This window comes from Aphis gossypii, unplaced genomic scaffold (assembly GCF_020184175.1).
Source record: "Aphis gossypii isolate Hap1 unplaced genomic scaffold, ASM2018417v2 Contig00380, whole genome shotgun sequence".
Lineage (NCBI taxonomy): Eukaryota > Metazoa > Arthropoda > Insecta > Hemiptera > Aphididae > Aphis > Aphis gossypii.
Window position 1 is genome coordinate 1,994 of NW_026083085.1, and position 16,305 is coordinate 18,298.

Below are 16,305 nucleotides of genomic sequence, written 5' to 3' on the forward strand. Positions count from 1 at the left end.
AACATATTTATTTATAATTAATTATATTTGTATTTTATCTTACTTATTGTTTTGCTGCATAGTTTGATGAATACCTCGGTCCATGTTGTTGCGTTGAATAAGTAGGTTTTAGTTTATCAATTAAAAATGAATTAAGAATCAAACTGTTTCTTCAAATTAATATTGTATTTAATTTAGATTAATTATTAATAAAACTTAACTAATATCAAAAACCCCGCTTGATGATAGTGTTGTAATAGTCAGCGACTTATACAAGTACTGAAAGGCTGAGGATAATAGACTATAACCAACTCAAGAGCACTTTGTAAATGATTATTAGTCTATAAATATTGAATGATAATGGACCAGATTTATAGTCTGATCCAATGGTGTAACTGCAACAACTCGAAATATTGCTAAGGCGAACTGATACATTTTTGGATTCATCTTTTAACATGCTTTTCAAATCAATAACGCAATAAAATATCAAAAAATTATTCCGTCCGTGAAGTCACTTGATTCGTTATGGAGTTATTGTAATTTCCCTTTTATAACAGTTCAAAACTGTACCAAATAAACTTAGTTCAGTATTGAACTGATACTATAACTTATAAATAGAAATAAGTCGAGTTGTTACAGATTGAATTATATTTATAATTATTTTAATTGCATCATGTTGACTTGTTGCAGTGTTGCACTATTAAGTATTAACCTTAAATAATATTGGGAATTATTCTATTTTTAAATGCTTTACTTCATAATATTGGTGGCGACCAGCACGATTTACGATTATAATGATAATTTATAATATTATTATCTTTTTAAATCGTGGAAACTTGCAATAACCAATAATGATAATATTATTATTATGCTATACGAAATCCAATGATAAAAATTGATGTCAAATGATTTCGGACGACCATTCTACTATACTAGTTGTACCGCAGACCTCATCTCTTCACAGTTCACGTCGTTTTTATATTTTTATAGTTAACGTTGTCGTAGTTACTGTGCTATACTGTTATTAAATATTAAAACATTGTTTCAAACACCAAAATGCACCATTTATCGAAAGTGCAAAGTAAAAGAGCTAAATACATAGCTGATTTTTCACAGTCAAAACAAAATGTTTATGTTGATACAAAAAAAGTAAGTTTCTTATATTTATAATGTTTTTTGTAATTTATAATTTGCAATGAACAAATATGTTACTATTAATACTACTTTGATTTTTTTTAATTAGGCTGTACCATTAAAAATTAATGATAATTGTGATTAAAGAAAAGCATACAACAACATACCACACTTAAATTTAAATCATAATAATATTAATAATGTACAAGAAAAAGATCATCTAGTAAAAGAGTGGTTGAAAACTTTAAAGCCAAGTAGTACAATAAGTTCAACAAGCTTACAAGAGAAAAGCTCAGATGATTTGGCTGATTATAGTACAGGTATATTTTAATAAATCGTTCAATATTTATACTGTTTTACTCATTAATTTATAACTAAAAATCCATTCCTATTTGTTTTTGTTATAGATTTGATTAAAACAAATGCATATTTCTATGTCTAATCTTGACATTATAAGTACAGATAAAACACATATTGATTACATTTTACCTGAAGACCAAAATAACACAGAAGAATGGTTAAAGTTGCAACCTACTAATAAGCCACTTAGTCCATGCATTACCTTATTGGAGCAAAACGCAGATAACTTATGTAAGTATAATATGATTAAATGTTGTTATCTAAAGTATAATAACTTTTCCTTTTATTCTGAAGTATTATTTAACTCAAATTATTATTATTGTTATAATTATTATTTATTTTACAATATTATTATGTATTATTTTTATTTAGATTTTGGAGACACTATCGAACAAGAATGGTTAGAATTACTTCCTATGCAGCCATGTAGTCTTCTCAACTCAAATAAAGATAAACAAATAGAACATTTAAATGAGTGTGATATGGGTATGTTTCATTTTTTATTATTAATAACATAGCAGGTTGCCAATAAAGTTTAAAATTTAAATTAGTTTTAAGAGTCACTTCTTTTCTTAATTTATTGCTGCGTCTCATACAAATTGTAACTAGTAATTTAAATATTGGTCAGGTTTTTAAATCTTATAACTAACAAGGACCACTAAAACTTTGTTCTCATGAGTGAAATTAATAAAACATTAACATTATTAGAAAATTATGAATTTTAAGAATTAGGTACATTTTTTTATTTTTAATTTTAAGAAAAATATATTTTTAAAAAGCAACAATGTCAAAAACAAACAATACATATCCATCCTGTATATCCATACCAATATATAGTTGAGTAATAAATAACTATTACTGAAAAAAAATTTAACTTTTCTTGACTTTCAAAATATTTGTTATACACCTGATTTAATATTATTATTTTATAATTTTAATTTTTCCAATTGAAGGTTCATCAAGTTTTGATTATGATGACACAGACAACACCTATGTACCAGTCGATGCAACAAATTATATTAATACAGAAATTAGTAATGAAAATACAAAAGAAAAGACGAGGAAAAGACTAAAGAATGAAGCAATGTGGAAGAAAAATATAACTAAAAAATTAAAAAATGAAGGAAAAAAGTACACAAGTTCAAAAAGTAACAAAGAAGTTGCAGAAAAAAAATGGGAACTGTATGCAGTGACAAGTGTAGACTTAAGTGCTCAAAAATACTAACTGATATTCAACGTGCCAACATTTTTCGGAGATATTGGTCACTTGGAAATTTAAACAGTCAACGGGAATTTATATTGAGGCATATTTCTCAAATTGATCTCAAATATAGATCTCGTTTAACAAGTAATAGATCACTCAATTATAAATATAGTTTTTCTGCAGACAATGAAGATGTTAGAGTATGCAAGACTATGTTTATGTCTACATTAGCAATATCAAGTAGAATGATTTTTACCACAATATATAAAAATAATGATGGAATATTAGAACAAGATAAACGCGGGAGACATGGCAATTATGGTAATGCAGTTAATGCAGAAATTAAAAATGGTATGAGATTGCACATAAAATCCTTCCCAACTACACCATCTCATTACTGTCGGGCCAATTCATCCAAACAATTTATTGATGGAAGTTTGAACATTGCCTTGATGTATAGACCTTATGTTGAAAAGTGTAAATCAGAAAATAACAGCTATGGAAAACAAAGTTATTATACTACAATTTTCAACCAAGAATTCAACATATCTTTTCACAGACCAAAAAAAGATTTATGTATGACCTGCGAGTCATATAAGAACGCAAATGATGATGATAAAGTAGTTGAAGAAGACAAATATAGGAAACATCAAGAAGAAAAAACTCTAAGCAGGAAAGAAAAAGATGCAGATATCTTACTTGATGACAATGTGGTTGCATGTTGTTTTGATTTGCAAGCTGTACTGATTTCGCCTCGTGGAGAAGTATCACAGTTTTATTACAAGAGGAGGCTTGCAAGTTATAACTTCACAGTATTCAAAAATAAAAGTAAGGAGGGAATATGTTATTTTTGGAATGAAACAATAGGGAAAAGAGGTTCTAACGAAATAGGATCATGTTTACTGTTATTTCTTCAAAATCAAGAAAATGAAAATAAAGATATAATATTTTATGCAGACAACTGTGGTGGGTAAAACAAAAACAAATATGTAATTTCCATGCTTGTATATTGTGTCAAGAAACTAAATATTAGATCAGTGACTTTAAAATTTTTAATTGTTGGTCATACACAGAACGAAGGTGACTCCATGAATGCACGGATAGAAGGAGAGGCAAAGCGAATACTCCAAAGTAGCCCAATTTATGAACCTTCACAGTGGGTATCTGTAATTAAATCTGCCAAGAAGAATGGCAAACCGTATACTGTTTATGAGGTTCAAAAGATCAATTTTTTGATCTAAAAAAATTGTCATCAGATATTGGTAATAATTATAAATTAAATCAGGATGGAGAAAATGTATTATGGAATGAAATAAAAAAATGATAAAAATTGAAAAGGACAATCCAACATTACTAAAATACAAAACCAGTTACAAAGATAACGATTTCAAAATAATTGACATAAGAAGAAAATGCAGAAAATCATTAGTTGATTTAAAATTATTTAACCTTAACTCTGACATTAAAATATCTCTTGAAAAAAAAAAAGATTTGGTATCATTATGTCATTCCAATGCGATCCCAAAGAACCACTGGTCCTTCTATAAAACACTAGAAGCTGAAGCAATAAATACTGAAGCTGATGAAAGTGATTAACCAAACAGTTCAATTATAGAAGAATTGTTTAACATATTTTTAACAAATATTAATTTACAGTGAAATACTTGTTTTTTTTTTATCTACCTATAAGTAATTTTGTTTTTTTTTTAATAATTTTTTTTAAGTTTTTATTAAAATTGGTTATTACTTATTGATAATTGGTTATTGATAAAGTGTTAAAGTTTTTTAGTTTCAATAATGAAAAAAAATAATATTATTATTATTATAATAATAATATATTTGTTGCATATTTGCTTTTAATAGTTCAGTTCAATAACGCAATAAGTCTAGCTATTGCATAAATGTTTGCGATATTTCAATTCAAAACTGCAATATGTAGTTAAATTTTGCTTGTTTTTTAATAATAATAAAAAAGCAAGGTAGCGTTCAAAACAGAACATTATGTCAATGATGCATACCAAATTTGGTCATTTTATCTCAATTTTACAATATTAATTACATTTCAAGATTCCAAATATTTTCAAATTGCTCTCCTGGAAAACTAGTATTTATAGTTGTTGCAGTATTGAACTGGGGCGTCGATATAATATGATCACGCCATATTACAACGCTACCACAGTTATTTTATAGATTAGGTAAAACTATGATCACACCATATGATACCACAACCTTACAAATCTGTATATAAGTGATCAGTAGACATTGATTATAGTTAGTGTTAAATCTCAACATTGTCTATAAATTTTATGTTTCGTCGTTTCATACCGTAATATATCCGTTTGATACAAGTCGATAACAAACCAAGTAACACAATTTGATCAGGTAAATGTTTTTTAAACAATCTGTTATATTAAAAATTAAACTTATACTGATTATCATTTTTATTTAAGGTATATTTAAAAATATATAAATATATAAAATAATATGTCGTACTATACTAATTATGTATCTGCAGGCGAAAGCTCTTCAAATGATGATGTAAGTACCTATACCTATTTGTTTATGTATGTATGTGTATGATATTAATAAATTATTATTAAATAATAGAATGAAAGTAGTATGCTATCAACACTATCATCTTCTTTAAAACCGGTAAAAATGCAGAATAAAAAAAGAAAAAATGATACTGAACCAAAAGTTAAAATGTCTAAGGCTGGAAAGGTAATAATTTGTATTGTATAATGTATTATTTTTTTAAATAATACACACACACACACACACACGCGCGGAGCGTATTATATGGGATCCATAAAAAAAAGGCTACGTTATTAGATCCGACCTTAAACATTATATATTAATTGGACTAATGCCGGTATGCATAGTCCTGATATTATGGGCAACATAATATAGCTTATGTGTTACATAACAATGTAACTCATAAATTATTTATGTCATACATAAGGAACTTATGAGATGCCTAAATTTTATTCTTGCACAGTCAATATTTATGTGTTTCATTGTAATGGGAAGTTTTATAAAAACAAAAATCGTTTTTAGATATGTCGATATGTTCATACCAGTGTTATCAGTAAACATTATACTGATAATAACAAAAACAAAAGTGTATGTACTCTACCTAGGTACTAACTACACTATTACAAATTTTTAAATCGTGGTCTTTTCATCTTTTGGCTTTTGAGTTTTGACTTTTGGTGTTAAGTACTTAAGTGTTGACGTGTGAAAGGGACAATCGTGTTATTATGTCGGATGATAAAATGAAACGCTTACGTGCTCCTAATATAACCGAGGAAGAGAAAGCCATTATCCTATATTGTATTTCTAAAGAAAAACATATAGTTGAGTGTAAAAAAACTGATAAATTCAATAATAAAGAAAAAAATGATGCGTGGGAAAGAATTACTTTGAGTTTTAATTCAAACCAAAGTGTAAATAAGGTAAGTACCTTACTGACTACTGACAAATATGATTGTATAGTTTTAACTTTTATAAGCCATTATTGTTTAATTTTTAAAATAGAGAGATACTAAATGTTTACGTCGGTTTTGGGAAGGTGAAAAGAGTAAAAGTAGGCAAGGGTTTGTAATTGAAAGGCAAGCACGTATGTTGACTGGCGGTGGCCCTGAAACGACTTCATACTTAGACATCACCCCTGAAGTTAATGAAATAATTCAACCACGCATAGATCCCCAAATTGTTGAGATCCAAAATATTTATGATGGTGATGGAATTGATTTCACAACTGAAAAACTATCCACATTGAATGATTCAGTTGTTTATTTATCAGAAAGTCATATAAATGATAATCCAGGTGAGTAAGTATGTAGTTAATAAAGCTGGGCATTTAAATAAATTTTAGCCATTTAGTAAGTTTCAATAAATTTACTAAATTCAGTTACTTAGTTAAGTACAAATTCAAAAATCGAGAAAAGTGAAGGTTTAGGACAAAGGTGGCCGATCCCAAATAGTTGAAGGAAAGCGAAGGCGAAGAAGAAGACTGCTTACTGGTTTTTTAACTTTTAACTAATACTACTTCTCAGTTTTAATAATTTACATGCATTTTTGTTTTAAATTAATGAATTAATTTTTTTGTTAATTTATAATTTATGATTATTTTTATGTGTTAGTAGGTACAAGCACTGAAACAAATTTTAGTTCATACAGAGTAGTGAATTCTGATCAAAATATAAATAGTGACAACTTTTATAAAGAAACAGATCAAATTCTCCAATCCTCTAGTCCTCGTCCTCATACATCTATTGTTGAAAATGATCCTTTATATAATGGTATATTTACAACTTATATTCCTATCCTAATTATATTATAAAGTTGACCAGACATCTTAGTTTATAAAGATTTTTTGAGTTTTTAAAACTACATTTTAATTTAGTTTAGCATTTTTTTGTCCAACATTTACATTTACAATAAGTTAATTAATTAGTTAATATAATTAGTTAATTTATTTATTAGTTTCAATAAATTTACTAAATTCAGTTACTTAGTTAAGTACAAATTCAAAAATCGAGAAAAGTGAAGGTTTAGGTCAAAGGTGGCCGATCCCAAATAGTTGAAGGAAAGCGAAGGCGAAGAAGAAGACTGCTTACTGGTTTTTTAACTTTTAACTAATACTACTTCTCAGTTTTAATAATTTACATGCATTTTTGTTTTAAATTAATGAATTAATTTTTTTGTTAATTTATAATTTATGATTATTTTTATGTGTTAGTAGGTACAAGCACTGAAACAATTTTAGTTCATACAGAGTAGTGAATTCTGATCAAAATATAAATAGTGACAACTTTTATAAAGAAACTGATCAAATTCTCCAATCCTATAGTCCTCGTCCTCATACATCTATTGTTGAAAATGATCCTTTATATAATGGTATATTTACAACTTATATTCCTATCCTAATTATATTATAAAGTTGACCAGACATCTTAGTTTATAAAGATTTTTTGAGTTTTTAAAAATACATTTTAATTTAGTTTAGCATTTTTTTGTCCAACATTTACATTTACAATAAGTTAATTAATTAGTTTAATTTTAGTCATTATTTACTAATAAGTAATAACTAATAAAGTACTTAATACTTAAATAAAAAAAAAGTTTTATTATAAATGTTATTTATCTGTGCATTTTTTTAACATAATATAATTTCATTTTACATTATTTAAAATATAAATTTTTAAACTAGTTTATAGTTAATTTTATGAAAATTTTTTTACCATATAAAACTACAAAAGAAACTGGAAAATTTTTTACTTGCAAACTTTTTATATATCTATTGTAAATTGTAATCAAATTTCAAATAATTATAATATCACTTATGTGTGTTTACCTAGTCTGACTAGACTTCAATATTTCCTTAAAAATTAGTATGTCTGGTCACTTTGTGATTCTATCTATTTTTTCTTTTTAGTTCCTTTAACATCCAATGTACCTAAAACTAAAAAATCTGTAAAGATGATGGTAAGTGACGAAGCCAGTTTAAGTATTAAAAAACTAAAGTCGAGTTACGAAAGTGATACAACGTTGAACAAGTTACAGGTATGTTAATTATATTAGGTAAAATCAAAAGTATCTCAGTATTTCTAGGATAGAAGTAAGTATTTGATGCACTAAAAATGTCAGCATAAATCGCTGATTATGAAGTGTTTATAATATTAAAATTATAAATTTGTTATAAATGAAATTAAACACTATTGTAATTATTTGTATCAATATATTGAATAGGCGTCATGTTTTTAGTACTCACGTCATTAATTTTTTTTTTAAGATTTAACATTCAATTTATTGAAATAACATAATTATTTAATTTTTTATTTGACATGTTTATTATTATAATATTTCATTTTTATTTTATTATCTAGTATTTTCAATTCATAATATAATAAATTAGGTAAATAAAATGATCCATTACAACTATATAATTTTTTTTTGTGTATTCATAGATTGATTCAGTTAATTTTTATTTTCAGATTGATTATCAAAAAATTTTAATTGAAAATTTATTAGCTAAGAGGCAGGAAGAACACGAGCTGTACAAGTTAAAAAAAGAAAAGCTTTTATTAAAAATTAATAAATTAAAAAAATCAAATGACTAATCATAAAAATTAGTTATATAAATTATTATATTGATATAGGTATAAATAGGTATAATACTATCTTATATTTTATTCTAATTTGTAATTTCAATTGTTACGTTATTTCAAATTTTAATTACTATTTTTATTACTATTTCAAATATTTATTCTTATAATATATTAATTATAGGTATATATTTTTTTTAAAAGAAAACATTTAATTAAAACTTACATCACCTATTTTAAAACTATTTGAATTTAATATTATTTAAGAAAAGTGTCTGATAATGTATCCTCTCCTAGAAGCAGCGCCGATTATTTCTCCGTTGAGATTATTATCTCTAAAAGGATCATCAACTTCATCAACTTCTTCATTATTATTGTCTTCTATATTTAGTAATCTTAATTTTAAACTTATGTTGTATAAAACAGCACAAGCTACAATAATTGATACCGAAGTCAGTGTGGAGTTGGCTAGACCTCTCCTTAAGCAAGGAAATTTCCTTTTCCACACACCGAAAACCCGTTCTATAATATTCCTTGTTTTAATTTGTGCTTTGTTGTAGTTTTTTTCTGAATTGGTAATAGCATTTAGAAGTGGAGTGAAAAGATATGGTTTACAAGCATAACCTACAAAGTATAAACTGTATAGTACGTATATTATAGGTCTACTGTCTACTACTCTACTGTATAAAAATAAATATACCATTATCTCCTAAAAGCAGTAAATTATTATTATTATGGGAAAAAAAAGTGCATGCACGACTTGCATTGAAGATAAAACTATCGTGATAACTTCCTGGCCATCGAGCCATCACATCATATATTTCCATGTGAGGACCACAAACCACCTACATTTTTTTAGAAGACACTTATTCATTTTTGTAATCATTGGTTTTTTTAAATTTGAGAAATTTTTTATGTTATTACTTGGACATTTAATGAAAACCATCCTTTTCTATTTCTAAAAACTTCCCCATTAGGACCTCCCGGGTTTTGTATCTTTATATGGGTACAGTCAATACAAGCACCAACTCCGGGCATTCCAGCGACATCGTAAAATTTCTGTTTCACAACATCCCACTCATTTTCTGTTTGAGGAAATTTTACGTAGTTTCTGGCTTTAGTAGCAATTTGGTGGGAAATTCTTTTAATAATTCTGGACACAGTACTTTGATGAATCCCTCTCAGATCACCACAGACAGCCTATAATGATATATTGATACTACACAAATCTAAAAATAGCTACAGGATCTGGATGATCAATTTAAGTGTTTACACTCATTTTTAAGTTTTAACTTTTTTGAAATTTTTTTTAATATAATTTAAGGCAATTATAAAACATTTCTGAAAATATGCAGTTTTGAAACGAAATAAAATTACCTACTTGTATAAAAAAATAATTTTCAATAAAGTAAGAACTTTTCAAATAATGAGTGGAGACACTTAAATGGTTCATCCGGTAGATAGGAACTTTTTTTTTTAAATACAGTTAAATATTAATACAGTTTTTTTTAAAGGAAAACTACCTGGAAATTTGACGTAGCATAGAAACGAAGTGTAGTCAATAATTGTAGAACAGTAGGAATAGGTAATCCACGTTTATTCCTGTAATTAATATTTACTAATTGCACCAAATGTTCAAGTACAATTCTTTTTGGAAAACGGTAACGTTTAAAAAATTGATCATCGCTGTATAATTCGAATGGGTCATCGACATTACGAAGATACCTTCTTGGTATATAATTATCATCATCGCCTATATCAATTTCAATATACTCCAAATAATTCACAAAATTTAATATATCATCCATATTAATGACTACTGACTAGACGTATGCTAATTTAAATACTTTTTATAGACAAATTTAATAATAAAGAAAATTGTTAAGTGGTTGGTACATAATTTGTTGTAGTATTACGATAAGCTGAACACAAATGTATCACATAAGGTTTATGTGGTGGAAATTTACCACATAACTTTATGTGTCCCTTAATTATCGAATCCTCCCATAAAAATGACTATGCAACGTGACATTGTTATCAATCACATAAATAACAAATACATAAGGACTATGGGTCACATAAATTGACTGTGCATACGGGCATAAATACGAAAATTTTAAAATACATTTTTATAATTGATGTGATAAAAATAAATACCAAACACTCAAGAAATTTCAAAGCTACTTTATATCCTTCCGAGATCCAAAGAGTGTAAAAGAAATATTAGTATAATGAGAGATCCAGGAGTATGTTTTTTTATTATTTGGTGCATCTTGTTAGATACAGAGTGTATTTTATTCATAAAGTTACAAAGATTAAAGTTATAAGATCCATTAAATGTTGCCAAACTTCCAAAGGAAAACTGACTGCTCATACACATTGTAGCTGCAACGGTAGCAGTAAAATGAGATCAGATAAAATGTATAGCTACTCCATCAGCATCAATAAAAATAAAAACATCTAAATATTTACTTTTAAGACTTTAAATATTTAAATAGTTTTATATAATACATAATAGTTATACATAATATAAAAAACAGCTTCATTACTAAATTAAGTAAACATTGTTACATTTTTACTCTTTAAACATTGAATATTTAAATAGTTTTACATAATATTAGGTATAATACATAATATAAAAATTAGCTTTATAACTTAATGAAGTAAAAATTATTACATTTTTACTTTTTAAACATTAAATATTTAAATAATTTTATATAATACATAATAGTTAGGTAGGTATGCATAATATAAAATTTAGCTTAATAACTTAACTAATAATTGGTTTATGTTTACCTTGCAACGTGCTCTGATGTCTCATATATTAAATATAATATACATAGGCATCGAAACGTAGATAATAAATGACCAAATCCAAAATGGGGAATATTTCTTACAACTCACGGACGAGTTCGTTAAAACAAATATGATGAGTAAATTTAGGCGTAGAAGTGAAAGGCGAAAACTAAACTAAAACTTAAAAATAGCGGAGTAACTTTTTTTAGAAACGCTGACCGCATCGATAATATTATACAGCGGTATTGTTCATGGTCACATACAGCATCATTGCATGTACGATTATGATTTGACAGGAAATCATCGACATATGATTAAAACACGGCTTCGCTCAGATAACGCAAAGCGTGGGAAGAAGCGGATGCAGGTGACGCTGACCTGCCGGTATTGCGGGGGTCTCTGGACGATATATAAGGGGGCCCAGATTAGGCACATTTCAGACGTGATCCACCAGAGTTAGAGCAAGCACCTTCACGTCACCCAGATCAATAGTTTTGTCATTTGGACTTAGAATATTTTTCAATAAAAAACACTTAGAATTATTTCAAAAGTCTTCATTTATTTTACAACAACTTATCCGATACGACATCATTCTACTGTTTGTACGTGGCACGTTACAACCTTTTAGTTTTGTTGTATATATTATGAATAAAAGTTTTTATTTTTTTCCATGGCTTATTTTCAAAGAGTTGTGGATATTTTATTTTTAATGCTTCGCATTCTTCTTTTTTAGGTGCTTTGTTTAATAATATATGTTTTATAAAATATTCTCTTGTTACTTTTTTCTCTTCTTCTGACCAGCATACTCTTTCATGTTTCTTTTTTCCAGATTTATTGTCTTTTGTTGAAGTCATTACTGGTACCTTCTTTTCAGGATGATCTATTTCTTCATCTGAGCTTTCTTCAATATCTGTTACTAAGCTGTCTATATTGATATCTATCTCATCTAAAATTTTACCTCTGTACTCTTGCCCTTGTTCCTTTTTCATCATTAACAATAATTTACTGACTTTAGCAACCTGAAAAGTACTTTCTGATAGTCGATAAAATTGTTTGTGGACTTCTTTAAAATGGCCCATAAATGTGGCTAATTGTTCAATGTCACTTTCTGATAGATTCAATAATTGTGCTACAGTAGCTACCTGTTTCCTTAATCTTGTTGATGTTAAATTTTCTGGATTTTTGGCCCCACAGTCTTTACTCAATTTTCTAATTGCATCCGATCCTTTCAAACAACTCATAGAATTAGGCAATGCAAATAAGTATGTATTCTGTTTATCAATATAGTTTGTAACTTTCCTTGTCTCAAGCAATAGCTTTATTGATTTTTGGAGGCTAGGAGTAAATAAAATTGGCACACCACGACCTCGTTTACCTCTTATTACAATTATTTTAAATTGTTGTGTAAGATGGCGCTCCATTTCTGAAAGAGATGACTGAACCTCCTATTGAGATACTTCACTTGGTGCAGATATGTAAGTTTCCAAAAATATGCGCTGGACTTCACCAGATCTTCTTCGATTCAGTAAAATAAGTTGAGCTAAAATACTTTCTTGCAATTCTTTATAGCCTTTCAAATTATTAAAATCTTTTTTTAAAGATTTCATACATTCATTCTGAATATTTATTAAGTGGTTTCTAATAAGCATTATATCTGAATTAAGAGGAAGATAAGCTGGCTTATTCAATTTCTTTTGATACATTTCTTTGCTGGCATTTGTTGAAACCTCATATGACCATTGCTTATAAATAATAGATCTCATATTTATTATTGATTGTTGAACATTTCTTTGTGGGTCATCTAACACTAGGTTGTCACAATTTTTTAAAAGATTAAACTCTGCAATATCACAGCATTGTTTTAACGAGCTGCCCATTTTTAAAATTACCGAAGGAGAGCCAAATGAATCTGTAGATGTGTCATAACCAGCAACAATTTTAGTACATTTTACAATGCAGTCAAAATATTTTAGAACTAGACAATCTTGTAAAAATTTAATACCAGGTATCTCAACTTTCATTTGAATTACAAGTCGAGCAAGTGTCCTCATTTTTTGAGATACAACATTTACTAGATGCTTCTCTTTATGGCATTTTAAATACCTTGATCCGAAAGCTTTTATAAGATGATCTGTTTTGGCAACAGTTGAAATGGCATCGACAGCCATTCTTGGAAATACTTTATTAACAAGTTGTGTGTCATTGTCAGTAAATGCTAATAAAATATTATGGGCGTCGGCTTGAGCTCTATTATTTTTGCCTTGTTTTAGTTCGGATATTTTACTTTTACAATGTTTTATATGTCTAAATAAATACAGTCGTTTGTACAAACCATAGCAATATTTACATGGTAAGTATTGTGTTGCGTCAGAAGTTACAGAAAATTCTTTTGGACGTCTAACTGGTTTAATATTTTGTTCGCCACCTATATTACATAAAAAGTTTCCTCGTTTTCTAAGTTCATCTGATAACAATTTCCTATCTTTTGATCCTTTTTTGAATGACAAATACCGCGCAACTTCCATTTCTGATGAATGATTTCTTATGATGTGTCTTGTAAAGTTTGTCACATTTTTTTCACAAAAAATACAGTTGTCAATTTTATCCCAACGTCTTTTATTATTTAGTGATTTTTTCTTTGATACATCAATTAATCCAGTGAAATTATATCCTGTTTTATTTCTTTTTTTTTTGAATCTATCACTTGCTTTTGTAAGTTTTGTTTTTCATTGTGATCAGTGAATGATGTAGATGGACTGCATAAACTGTCATCATCTTCATGAGCATGTTGGTCTATATCAAGATCTGATATGTCCGAAAAGTCTTCACTTGAGTTATATATCATATTATCACTAGTAAGATTTGGAAATGAAGGTATGTAATCAGATCCTGAATTTTCTGAATAGCTATCACTAGAAGCAACTAGTTTAAAATCTTCATTTAACTTGGGTTGTAAATTCAAACATTTAGTTGGCGATACGTCGTAACTTTCAAATGGCAAATTAATTTTTTTAAAAAAAAAGTAGAAAAATGTTAAAATAAATTAATGGAATACTATAAGTAGTCAATTTATCAATAAATGTATAATGTAAAATAACTACAACTCAGAAGGTTAAAAATCATCCTGAATAAATACAAGTAAATATGTTTTTTTTTTTTGTTTAATAAGTATTTTCTATCAATTAAATAAATAGAATTACTTTTTTTGTAGTATTACAACTATCATATTATTAACTATAAAAATTAAAGAGTTGAGATGATCATTTATAAATTAAAATACCTGTATCATTATCAATGTTGTACAAATCATTCTCCATTAGTTTATCGAAATCGAAACTGCAGTCTCCAATGGAGTACTTTTGTTGATCTGTAAGAAAATGTAACATTCAAGAATAAATAGATAAATGTTTAAAAATAAAAATAATAATACCAGTTTCACGTTGAGCTAAATCATCTCCATTATTTAAATTGATCCAGTTTTTAAAAATTGGCTGAACAGCTAAAATAAAATTTAAAAAAATAATAAATATTTACTCAATTTAAATACACACAGAGGTATTTTTTTTTAATTACCTTCACTTTCAATGTTGTTTAGTAAATGTATATCATCTGCATCAACACCCAGAGACACTGGTAATAAACTACTGTTTTCTTTGTTTGTCTTGGGTACTTCTTTATCTAATAACTTGTTATTGGCATTTAAAAGAAATGTTGATTTTTCAGCGTTTATATAACCTTCCATATCATGTTTCGCTAAAAATATTTTATAAATTATTATTTAAAAATAGGTAGGTATTAACTATTAACAGTTTTCCTTGCAACGTGTGTGTTTTTTCTATTTAACTATACCTATAAATTATTTTGTATTGAAGACTTAACTACTTAATTTATTGTAAATGTAATTTTTTGTGGTGTAGACACATAAATAAGTTACATTATTTACCTAGGTAAAAGGAAAATTGTGAGAACGTTGCTAAATATCAAATAGGTACTTTTGTCCTTTATTAGAAAATTATCTTAGAATTATCTTCAGGTAATATTAAAAATATTAACAAAATTATATTTACTAGGTTAATTAATAGACTGATTAATTATAAACTTACTTCCTCTATTTAATACTACAGCCAAATATTTATAGCCGTCTTTCCATTTTACGTAATAATTATGTCCAATAATAATTTTTTTTTTAAAACTTTTTCCTGGGCATAATTGTATGATACTATCATCGATAAAATGGACAACAGTCCAATCTAAATTATAACAAATAAATATTGAAAACAATTTTTTTTTATATATACCTAGTAAGTAATTATTTATAATTAAATAGGTTATAATAAAACAATTTAAATTAAAAATAAATAAATATTGCTTACCGTCAGAATTGTTGATTTTTAATTTTCTTTTACCCATATTTAGGTAAATTAAAGTATCGAGTAAAACGTAATTATATGTAAATTAAATAATTGTACAAGCGATCAAACGGAATAAGCGGATAGATACACGAGTGTTAAACGTTAAACGAGTGTAATACATTCCAGCGCGAGAGGACAGTAATAAATAATAATTATTATAAGATTAAGATATGCCACACGAAAACGCGATATCGAAAAATAAAATGCACGGGACTGTGAAACACTGAAACAGGCTTTACAGACTTGTGTGCAAGTTATACACTTGTACCAATATGTCAATATAATTATTTAGGTACCATGGCTAAACAAC

The 16,305-nt window shown here is 27.1% G+C and overlaps 3 protein-coding genes across 3 annotated transcripts; 1 reads left to right on the top strand and 2 right to left on the bottom strand.

The window, feature by feature from the left end:
* The first annotated feature begins 5,777 nt into the window (after positions 1-5,777).
* LOC126553944 (uncharacterized) lies at positions 5,778-7,894 on the top strand. The gene is made up of 2 exons (XM_050209056.1): positions 5,778-6,132; positions 6,215-7,894. The coding sequence occupies exons 1-2, from the start codon at positions 5,938-5,940 to the stop codon at positions 6,512-6,514; spliced, it is 495 nt and encodes a 164-aa protein (XP_050065013.1). The 5' UTR covers positions 5,778-5,937; the 3' UTR covers positions 6,515-7,894.
* Positions 7,895-9,049: 1,155 nt separating this feature from the next.
* On the bottom strand, positions 9,050-10,595 carry LOC114125457 (putative nuclease HARBI1). The gene is made up of 4 exons (XM_050209057.1): positions 10,407-10,595; positions 9,712-9,987; positions 9,548-9,632; positions 9,050-9,168 (listed from the first exon to the last, which is right to left on the bottom strand). The coding sequence occupies exons 1-4, from the start codon at positions 10,593-10,595 to the stop codon at positions 9,050-9,052; spliced, it is 669 nt and encodes a 222-aa protein (XP_050065014.1).
* A 1,602-nt stretch (positions 10,596-12,197) lies between these two features.
* LOC114132105 (uncharacterized) lies at positions 12,198-12,824 on the bottom strand. Its single transcript, XM_027997498.2, has one exon. It carries the CDS (start codon positions 12,822-12,824, stop codon positions 12,198-12,200), a length of 627 nt encoding a protein of 208 aa, XP_027853299.2.
* Between the last annotated feature and the right edge of the window lie 3,481 nt (positions 12,825-16,305).

Excerpts from the sequence above, each read along its gene's own strand:
- LOC126553944 (XM_050209056.1), top strand. The coding sequence starts at position 5,938 with ATGTCGGATGATAAAATGAAACGCTTACGTGCTCCTAATATAACCGAG. Across the intron at positions 6,133-6,214 it reads CAAACCAAAGTGTAAATAAG|AGAGATACTAAATGTTTACG; the intron begins GTAAGTACCTTA and ends TTTTTAAAATAG.
- LOC114125457 (XM_050209057.1), bottom strand. The coding sequence starts at position 10,595 with ATGGATGATATATTAAATTTTGTGAATTATTTGGAGTATATTGAAATT. Across the intron at positions 9,988-10,406 it reads TTGAACATTTGGTGCAATTA|GCTGTCTGTGGTGATCTGAG; the intron begins GTAAATATTAAT and ends ATATCATTATAG. Across the intron at positions 9,169-9,547 it reads TAGTTTTATCTTCAATGCAA|AAGACAATAATAATGAAGAA; the intron begins GTCGTGCATGCA and ends TACTAAATATAG.
- LOC114132105 (XM_027997498.2), bottom strand. The coding sequence starts at position 12,824 with ATGAGTTGTTTGAAAGGATCGGATGCAATTAGAAAATTGAGTAAAGAC.